Below are 10,994 nucleotides of genomic sequence, written 5' to 3' on the forward strand. Positions count from 1 at the left end.
CTCTTGCTTCATGGGAGGACGTCCAACCAACTGAGCCACAGAGGTCAGGGCTCCTAGGGGGCTTTTTAAAAACAAAGATCTTGGGCCTTGCTCACACACTTGGGAGGAGCCCAAAGAATCCACAAGACCTCAGGTTTCCTAACATTTCAGTGATCAGCCAGGTTGCTGTACTGTCTCGTTTTCCATACAAGGTGACAGTGATTAGGTGGGGTCGGGGTGGGACTAAGATCCAGCCCCCAGCCGCCAGTTTTGAACTCTCCCTCTGCCTGCCCTGAAGTCTTACAATGTCCACTCGGGAGTCCAGACCATTTCCCCTATTTTGAAAATCAGGAGTAGTCCCTTGGCCATTTTATTCAACCAATAGAACGGTAGCTAGCCCTGGCTGGTGTGGCTCAGTGGATTGAGCACCAGCCGGTGAACCAAAAGGTCACCGGTTGGATTCCCAGTCAGGGCACACGCCTGGGCTGTGGGCCAGGTCCCCAGGTGGGGGTGTGCAAGAGGCTACCTATCGATGTGTCTATTGTACATTAATGATCTCTCCCTCTCTTTCTCCCTTCCTTCTCTCTAAAAATAAATAAATAAACTCTTAAAAAAAAAAGGAATGGTATCTATCTTAAGTCCAGCTCTTTACCAGAAGGGCTTCAGGCCTCATGCTGTACTAGGCCTCCCCACTCCAGGCTCCTGTCACTGTCCAGGACCGAGAACTTAGGAACCAATCAGCCCTGTCCTCATTACAAACAATCGCCTTTCAGGAACTGACTCACATATGACAGTAATCCCAAGTATACAAACAGTGGATTCTAAAAGAAACAAAACAACTACTGACATTGGTCTTTTCTGATTTTGGAAGTAGCAAATTTCTTCCAAATGTGGATTCTCTCGGGACACCCTTGAGATGAGCGGGGGTTTCCTGAAAGCATGCAAGCTCGTCCCAGGGTGAGTCAGCTGGCAACCGCCGGGGACAGAGAAGCCGGTTTGGGTTTGACTCGTGAGTACGGTTGATCAGCGTCACAAATACTTTACTGGTTTAAAGGAAAAGATTATGTCTACAGAGGAAATTATTCCTGTCATAGAAAGTAAACAGAGCAGAGCATGCTTTGTAAGTGTGCCTCACATACAATGTAATCACCCTTTGCCAAAGGATTTGTGCTATAATACTGGAAGACAGAAAGCCTTTTGTTTTTCTTGGTCTGAAGCAGGTTATTGTGAAGTACAAGGCATACCCACAGGCCAAACGTAGGCCCACGAGCACACAGACACTTCTCAGAATAATGGCACGTCCAGATCTACACAGCCAGGTGCCTAAGTCACAGCTTTACAGGACTGTTGGAAATCAAACGAGATCCTTATACTGGTTTCCACTGGAGGAAGAGGGTCGAAACCAAAGTCAAAACTGGGGAAGCCTACGATATGTAGCACGTAACACCAATTCTTAGGTAAACCACGTTAGAGTGGGAAGGAGTCTCGGAGGCATGTTCCAATCCAGCCCACTGTTTTACAGCCGGAGACACAGAGGACCAGGTGAAAGTGACACATCCTAGCTCTCACAGCTACTGAGGAGCACACTGGGACTCACCTTCAGGAGTCAGATGCCCTGGCCACTGGATTCAGCTGAGCTGATTACCAATACGGAACGTCCATGTCCATGAGGAGACCCAATGCATCCTTTCAGATACCCTAGTATCTTTATTTGCGTCCTCTCTTTTGCCCAGGCTACCAAAATCTATTGATATTTCAGGCTTTTCGTTTGTTAAATTGTGGCTGCAAAGAAGGTGATTTTTAAATGTACACCTTTACACTTCAGTTTCAGTATTTACTGAATGTCTGCTCTGAGTCGGGTGCGGTCCTGGGCCCCGGAAGCACAGACGAGTAAAGGGCTCATCGTGCATCACGTGCGGTTCAGCGACACTGAAGCCCGCCCCTTGCCCACGTGGCCCTATGGGCGGTGGGGGGAGGCTTCTGAGAAATAACGATAAAGGACTTGGATTATTTCAGTCTGGTTCCTGGTGAGAACTTAGCCACATCCCAACAGTCCAGCCATTTCAGCTCATCCTCAGACTGAGAAGGGCGTGAGGGGCCAGGATGCCAGCCCCAACTCGTACCAGGCACGAACTCTGAGGATTTCAACAGCAGGAAATTTCTCCTCAGAGAAATTTCGCCCGTGGGGAGACCAGGGGTAGGTCTGGGGACAGAAGGGAAGCCTGGCGTGACGCTGAAGATACAACTTCTGTATCCGGCCAAAAGCCCATTGGAGACAAGAGCTCCAAGAAAGCATATTTCACATTTTCAAACACTTAAACTTTGGGGCATTTAAAACGTGACAGGCAGTCGTGCCGCGAGAGAAACCAAGGTGGTTCCATCTTATTCCTACCTCCCAGTGACTAGCGAGTTTGGGCGGAATGTCCCGTCCCAGCTTCTCCAGCTCCCGCTCCCTGTACTTCTCATACTGCCGGTACCCCGCATAGCCGCCGCCAGTCACAAACAGAAAGGGCAGGGGGCGGAACAGGAACAAGATTCGAACAGGGGCAGTGTGGACTTTTCTGGCATCTGCAACAACAACAAGAACAGGAAAATGTTGAGCCTGGGAAAAAGGACAGCAGTGAGTCACACACACACAGCACCAACAGGGGGCCAGGGGAAAGTCAGTGTATCCCAGAAGCCCCCGTAAAGGCGACTGGACCCTGGAGGACCTCACAGGTAGGTGTAACCCTGGGTCATTACTGAGACCCTTCTGTCTCCAAATTCTATCAGTTAGCAAGGGACAAGCATCTTTCCTATGAAACTACAATGTATTGTACCTTTACTGCCACTGTAGTCACAGAATTTAAGAAAACACTGAATAGCAAAGACGTCAAGAAACTCATCAAGGCTGCCCCGCTGGCCACCCACAGGCCCAGGACTCAGGGCCAGGCACCATTTCTCACGCAGGGCTCTCTGCTCTTACTTTAACAATGCAGGTCCAATTCTCATTGGACACCACAATTCTCAGATACAAAATCCCATAAGCTCTTACAGTGTAACAACCCAATTTAAAAATGTACAAAGGATTTTAAAAGACACACCTCCAAAGAAGACCGACACATGGCCGAAGAGCACACGAAATGATGTTCAATATCTGTTATGGGTTGAACTGTGCCCTCTCAAAATTTGTATTCTGAAACCCTAACCCCCAGTAGCTCAGAGACAAACACGTTAAAATAAAGGCATCACAGTGAGCCCCAATCCAATATGACTGGTGTCCTTACAAAACGGGGAGATTTGGACACAGACATGCACACAGGGAGAACGCCATGTGAAGATGAAGGCAGAGGCCGGGGAGACACACCTGCAAGCCAAGGAAGCCCAAGACTGCCAGCAAACCATCAGAAGCTGGACACGTGGCATGGGACAATTTTCCCTCACAGCCCTCGGAAGGAGGCAACCACGCCCAGAACTGTGAAAGGATACATTTCTATTGTTTAAGCCACGTGACGTGTGACACTTTGTTAGAGCAGCCCTAGCAAGTCAACACAGCACACGAGTCATCAGGGAAATGCAAATCAAGTCCACAGTGAGATACCACTTCACACGCACTGGGATGGGTGTACTCAAAAAGGTAAGTTTTGGAAGGACGTGGGGAAACCTGAACACTCGTGCACACGCTGGTGGGACTGCGATGTGAGGCGGCCCCTTTGAGACCCGGGGTGTTGGTTCACACAGCGTAAACCCTAAAATCACCACACGACCCAGCCGTTCTGCTCTGAGGGATGTACCTAAAAGAAGGGAAAGACACACCTATTCTCTGGTAAAACAAAGGAATGAAGCACTGTCACGTGCTAAACACGAACCCTGAAAACACTACGCAGGAGCAGCCAGCCACAGAACGCTGTGCACTGCGAGTGCGTTTGCACGAGGTGTCCAGTGCAGGAAACGCCTCGGAGACGGAAAGTGCGTGCGTGCCTGCCTGGGGCTGGAGGTAGGAGAGTGAGGGGTGACAGCCCGATGGGTCGGGTGTTCACGGCGTGGTGAGCAGGGAATAAAATGTTCCAAAAGTAGAGGAGACACTTGCACAACTCTGCAAACATACTAAAAACCACTGAACTACATACTTAAAAGGGTGAATTTTATGGTACGTGAGTTCTGTCTCAATAAAACTGTTATTAAGACAGCACCTTAAGAGCTGAATTCTCGATAGCCTGTGCAAAGCCCAAGAGCACACCCTCCGTGCTGCCTCTCACTTCCAACGAGAGGCAGTCACCCTGCTCCCTCCGTCACTGTTCCTCCAACATGGTTTCGTTGTTGCTGTTTCTTTTATCAATGAGCAAGTAAGGATGTCATCAGTCTCTTTCGCCTTCTAATCATTCCTAATGAAGCCTTAGTACTTGATAACTAAATGTTCTACCTCTGATGACCAAGAAAGACTCGTCAAAAGGCAAGAAAAAAATTCTCTCATTCTGAAATATGTGGCGATGAGAGAACTGTTGTACCCTCCCTGCACTAAGCCCAGACCCCAGACTAGTCCCACCCTGCGCATGCTGTGTGGTTGCACGAGTCTTTCCATCAATCACAGGTCTCTTTCTCATGCCTCCTCCAAGCAGACAGCACCCTCCACTCCCGACCACGGCTCTGCTGGGCCTGTCACTTTATGAAAGCACAGCTTTTCTGCAACTCCAAGATTGCAGCCTGATTTCTGAGGTTCCCACCTCCATCTTTCACACAATTCCTACACGTTCCAGCATTCGAGTCCTAATCAAACAACATCCAGATGTCCTCCTATTAACTACAATAAGCTTTTTGTTTCCAGTCACAGTAACCACCTCACTTCATTCCCCAGGTACTCTTATTGGGCAGTTACACATAAGCTTTTGGTATGATGAAAAAAAGGGTATTTAGATAACAGAGACAATACACATTTTCAAAAGGGCTGAAACAGCTGCTTACAAGATCGAAACAGTTCACAGCCCACAGTGTGGGGCACCGACGTACTCCACGAGCACCTCCTGCTCGTGCGCGGGCAAACTGGGATGACCCTCTTTGAAGAGCGAGTTGGCGTAAATACCAAACTGTATTTAAACACATAAACCTTTTGATTCAGTCATTCCACCTTTACAAATATATCCTGGAGATGCACCAAGATACGTTACTACAGAATCAGCTGCCGTAGAAAAGACTAGAAAAGAACACCCAACACTAAATGGTGCAGTCACACAGCAGACTACTCTGCGCCAGTGAAAACACTGAGAACCACAGCTAATGCTTCGGTGAAAACTACATGCCAGGCACCGTAAGCCCCGCACAGGCATGAACTCACTTAACCCTGACGAACACTCCGAACGCTCCCTGGAGCAGGTGCTCTGTTTACCCCGGGGTACTGATGTGCCAGGCCAACCCGCCCCCCAGTGTTACTTACTGGTAGAAAAGGCTCTGAGGGGAAGCTTCCTTAAGGACTGCAGGCAATGGCTCAGGGCAGGGTTCTCACAGTGATACAGGCTGCAATCAAGAAAAAAAGAACCATTTCACATTTTCCATAAAATTAAAACTAATTAGTAGCTCAACGGCAAAATGTGCACACAGTCTACAGATTCAACGGCAGTGCTGCATCGATGTCACAGTGCTATTTCCTGGCTTCGACCATTGTCCTGTGGTGATGTGAGAAAATGCCCTTGTAGGAAAAAAGCTGAAATGTTTAAAGGTCAAGGGCTACCAAGTCTGTAACTTACTCAAGTGCTTCAGAAAAACAAGTACATCTGCTCTCTCTCTCTCTCACACACACACACACACACACACACCCTGAAAGAGAGGCCCTGGCCAGGTAGCTCAGTTAGTCTGAGTGTCATCCCAATACTCCAAGGTTGTGAGTTTGATCCCCAGTCATGGCACATACAAAAAAAGCAACCAATGAGTGCATAAGTAAGTGCGATGACAACTCAATTTCTCTCTCGCACTCTCTCTCTCACTCTCTGAAAAAGTCAATTTAAAAAGAAGGAGAGGAAGAAGGAGGAAGGATAAAGCAAATAGAGTTAACATTTAGGGAGTCCAGCTAAAGGGAGTTTGGGAATTCTATGTATTATTTTTATAACGTTCAGTAAATCTGAAACAATTTCACAATAAAAAATACTGTTTCTTAATTGCACATAAGACCGTAACAAGCAGGCAGGCCAGCACTGCGATGCAGAGCCTCATTTCCGCACCACAGAAGAGGAGTCGTGTGCGGCCTTAAAGACATCCCACCCCTGCTCGGTAGAGTCCTTCCTGCAGGTGGCTACAATTCTACATCTCAAATAGTCGTCCTGGAAAAAAGGCCATAAACAAACCACGCTGAACTAGTCTAATCTACTTCAAGTCTGGAAGGCTCAACTGGTTTAGAATTTCTGGATTATCTTTTGTGGCTACTTTGCCACAAAAGCTACTTTGACAGAATGAACAGGTTTCAATTGTTCTGAGACAGAAAATGACCAATTATTTTCATAACTTGAAGCCCTGAGAAAATACTTCTGATTTACTTGTTTCCTCTTCGCAGGAGGAAACTGGACACATCCCCAGTGGCAGTAAGTGACCACACCAGCAAGTAAAGCACTAATGAATTTCTAGTTAACAATGGGATTGTCTCCCCTTAATTAAAAAGCAAACATCCCGCTTTTAATTCAGACAGTGCTTCAGTTTCCCCAAATGTTGACCTGAAATCTAAAGTAAAAACACGATAGCCTTGTCAGTAATGGTTTCTTTTTTCCTTGCAGCCCTTTATGATAGAAATAATAATTTATTATAAATGTAATAAATGTAAAACTAGGGGCCCAAACCCCTAGTTTTGTGGAAGACAAAACTGCATCTACAATTTTCATGCAGTAACACTTACTTGCATGGTGTTTATGTCTTACATAGATGCCCCATAAGCATCATCAGATTCTGGCACCTTCCTTTCCTCACACGGAATTCCCTGGACTTAACGTCTTCACAGCCCAGTGCAAATATGGCTAATGGGATGAATCTGATCCTCCTACAGGCAAACAGGTCTGTGTGGAGAAAAAGCAGGGGCTGCAACCACCACCCCCCTGGCCAGAAAGATGCACAGCTGTGAACACAAAGCTTCTGCTTCCATGTGAATGTGCTTTCAGCCCAGAACAACGCTCACCTCTCAGACTGCGTCCTCCCACCACGAAAGCTAAAAGCCTAAGCCGCACAGAGCAAGAACAAGGGGAAGAGCCGACTGCAGGGCACATTGTTGTGTTCTGTGCACAGCTACACTCTGCTTGCCTAGATAATGCCGAAACCCCTGACTAACAAAAGCATGTTTGCAGACTGTTGAGCAGGACTTGTTGGGGGCCTGGGGGGCACAGATGGGAGGTAATCGGCTCCCCACCATAACTGGATGCATCAGCTCAAGCGGTGTGCTGAGTGTGGGTCTGCCCCTCAGGGCCTGGCCTGAGCACACAGACCAGCACTGCAGTTTGTCTCCTACTAACAAATCCGTCCCATCCTCCTGGACACGCTGCACTTTCTCCAGTCTCACAGAAACACCGTCCACCGTGTGTCTGTCCTTCTCTCGGTTCCCACCCACTTTCTGCTCTCTTTCATGACAAGCTCTTAAAAAAGAGCTATGCTCACTGCCACCTCGTCCTCACCTCCCACCCCCTCCTAATCCCACTCAGCGAGGCTTTTGCTCCTATCTGTCACCTCCTGTCAGGTCACCACCTTCCGTGCTGCCAACACCAGTGCACGTCTCTTGGGGCTCCTGCCACTTACCTCTCAGCAGCACTTGACACAGTCGATCTCTTTCTCTTTTTTAAAATCCAGGTTTAATTAAAATACCATATCAGCTTCAGGTGCACAACATAATTTCGTATTTGTATATATTGCAAAATGATCACCATAATAAGCCTAGTTAATATCCATCACCATGCACAGTTATTCTGTTCTGATGAGAACATTTAAGATTTACTCTCTTAGCAACTTTCCAGTACACAATGCAGTGCTGCTAACTGTAGCCACCATGCTGTACATCGCACCCCATGACCCATTTGTTTCGTAAGTGGAAGTCTATACCTGTTGACCCCCTCACCCTCTCTCCTTCTTGAAACACATTCCTCACTTGGCTTCTGGGACCTTGTTTTTCCTCCTATCTCTGGTCTCTCCCTAACTTCAAACTGAATGCCAGGCCAGGATACAGACCTCTTCTCTGCCTGTGCTCTCCTCCTAGAGATGCTCATCCAGTCCTACATTTAAACAACTAAATAATGATGATCCCCTCACTGCTCCTTCAGAGACCTGCAGATCCGTATTTCCAACTGGCTACCCAACAAATCCACTAGGATCCAACTGAGTTCAGTTGAATTCCTGATGCTCTTGAGCTCTTCATCAACCTGTTCCTCCACCAGAGCTATTCATCTGTGGCAGACACTCGACATCTAGATGTCTACCAAACCCTCTTCCTCTTCTTCCTGGGCACCAAGAGACTACTCTTCCCAGCCTCCCTTGCAGTAGGGCGTGACCATAAAACTGAGTTCTAACCAGGTGAGGACCATTCAGGCTTCCCTGGCATTCAGCTCTAGGCTTTCCCCTTTCAGCCTGCTTGATGCAAACTTGTGGACCTTGGGAAGTCATGTGGTAAAGACGGCAAGAAACTGGGTTTCAAATCACTGCTGCCCCACCTATCAAGAGCACCCATGGGGACTTACCTGGTACCATAACTGTGTTACTATAATTAGTACACTATCTCAAAAAAGAAAAGAAAAAAAACCAGGCACCTGCATTCACCCAGCTACACAGGTCAAAACCCTAGGACTCATTCTTAAATCTTTCTTTTTCTCCATCCACATTAAATCCACCGGTATGGAATGAAGACTGTACCTTCAAAACACATCCTATCTGCCTACACTCATCGAACCATCACAGGCACACCTCAGATATTGTGGGTTTGGTTTCAGGCCACCGCAATAAAGCAAGTATCGCAAGAATGCAAGTCGTAATCTTTTTGCTGGTGGAGGGTCTTACTTTCGGTTTGTTAAAAACAAAAAACACAACATCTGTGAGGCACAATGAAACGAGGTATGCCTGTGCTCTAACCCTAGCCCAAGCCACCTGGTCTCTTACCCTTGACTGTAATAGCCTGTTCCCCCTGTTTTAGTCTTGCCCCTTCCAAAACCTGTTCACCACAAACCAGTCAGAGTGATCTTCCCAAGACAGAAAACAAGACCAGACCCTATGTAATGAGTCCTTGTGAACTCTCAGATCTCCTGCTGCTTTCTCGCTCCTCCACACCTGTGCCCCCTTCCGCACCTGTGCACTCGCTGTCTGCTCTACTGGGCACGCCCCTCCCTCCATGTCACTCACTCCCTTATCACTCAGTTCCGCACTCAAACATTCCTCCTCAGTGTGGTTCTTCCTGACCACTTCGTGCCCAAGAGTTGCCCCCTCACACTCTCTACTCCCTTAATCATCTTCCTTAATTTTTCTTCCTAGCACTTTTCACTACCTGAAAGAAACAGATTCTATATATATTCACTTGTTTGTTCACTGTCTGTATGTCTGTAGGAATGCAGGGGTTTGTCTGTCTTCTCAGTGGACTACAATCCCAACCATGAGATTAAGCCCCACGGCGATGAATGGATAAAATCAACCAGATCTCCCTCCCACCTGAGGGACTCACATGGGGTATCCTGCAAGCAGGTGATTAAAACCCACGAGTAAGCACTGAAGTCTGACTGCGTGGCTCAAATCTCAGTTCTGCCACTTCTTAACTGTGTGACCTGAGGAACTTTCTTAATTAATTCCAAGCCTGTTTCTCCACATGCAAAAACAGGACCTACACCTCATTAAGAACAAGACAATCATATAAAACCCTCAGTCCAGGGGCCTGGCACCTGGTTATACATTACTATGTATTTTAAAAGTAATATCTTACTATAGATATTAAAAATAATAGAGCTGATACTCGTCGGGCACACAATGGGATGGCCAAGTCAACTGTCTACATATGACCAGGGTCCATGCTGACTGGTCTGTGCCCATATTGTCACAGTTATAAAAATATTATTAGCATCACCTCTGATGGTAACATTTTAACTATAGTTGTTATACCTCTCCTGCTTTCTAAAGCTGTGACAGCTTTAGGACAGCTGTCCTAAAAATGATTTGGCAGGCCTCTAGACAGCCTTATTTCACATTCTTTCTTATGTTATTTAGTAGAGTGAGTTATTTATCCCTCTCTCTCCTACTAAACTGAAAAGATCTTTTTTTAAAAGGCCTATTTCAAATATATCTTTTAATTCCTCTCTTTGTCCCACTCACCCTGTAGTGTCTGGCACCACGACTTGCAGTGGTGGGAATGCCACAGATATTACCCAATGCAAGTCTCACAGAAGCAACCACTCCCTAAGCACTATGTCCACACTTGCCTGAACCTAAAAGTCATCTGGGGCGCTTGCAGCCCCAACCTACACCTCCTGAATCCGAATTTGGCAGCAGAGTGGGGACAGATCTGGGAATCCCTATTTCTAATATAAATATTCACCCCATTCTTTTATCAGACATGTTTGGGAAACCTGGCCCTAAATTATCACCCAGGATATTGTTTTCTCTTTGTTCTGTCACCTGTCACACATCACCCAGTTATTGAAAAACTTCCCTGCAATATAAGGCTTTTTATCTATACATCTCACAGATGCTGATTTACTTAAAACTCAAGAAACTGTTATCTTTTTGGTTTTGTGTCAACATAGTTTCTTTCTGTCTTGATATGTAATGCCTTTGAAAATTAAGACATATCATTGTACCCAATCCTTATCCCTCCCAGTCACTGCACCTAAATCTAGTCTTAGCTACCTATATGGAGCTGAACTGTGACTTCCCCCTTTTTAATGACAGTGAGTGAGTACATCCTCTTCCTCATCATTTACGAAAATATTTTAGGAGTGTCATTTTTTAGTCTTTCCAACTCATGACACAGTTTAGAAGAACTCACGGTTGACTCAAGCAGCACGCCTGGTAATAACAGTGACACCATGGAGACCTACCTG

General features: G+C 46.6%; 1 protein-coding gene across 5 annotated transcripts in view; it reads right to left on the reverse strand.

Annotated features, from left to right (window-relative positions):
- Positions 1 to 10,994, reverse strand: part of PISD (phosphatidylserine decarboxylase) — a 31,654-nt gene that overhangs the window by 19,503 nt on the left and 1,157 nt on the right. For 3 of the 5 annotated variants that reach the window (XM_028527382.2, XM_028527385.1, XM_036013697.1), the window contains 2 exons: positions 5,390 to 5,469; positions 2,372 to 2,547 (listed from right to left, as the gene is read on the reverse strand). In XM_028527382.2, the coding sequence (XP_028383183.1) occupies positions 2,372 to 2,547; positions 5,390 to 5,469 (256 nt within the window). Of the gene's footprint in view, positions 1 to 2,371; positions 2,548 to 5,389; positions 5,474 to 10,994 lie in introns of those variants that run through there. The other 2 variants (XM_036013700.1, XM_036013701.1) reach the window with 2 other exon arrangements.

Source organism: Phyllostomus discolor, chromosome 13, assembly GCF_004126475.2.
Source record: "Phyllostomus discolor isolate MPI-MPIP mPhyDis1 chromosome 13, mPhyDis1.pri.v3, whole genome shotgun sequence".
Lineage (NCBI taxonomy): Eukaryota > Metazoa > Chordata > Mammalia > Chiroptera > Phyllostomidae > Phyllostomus > Phyllostomus discolor.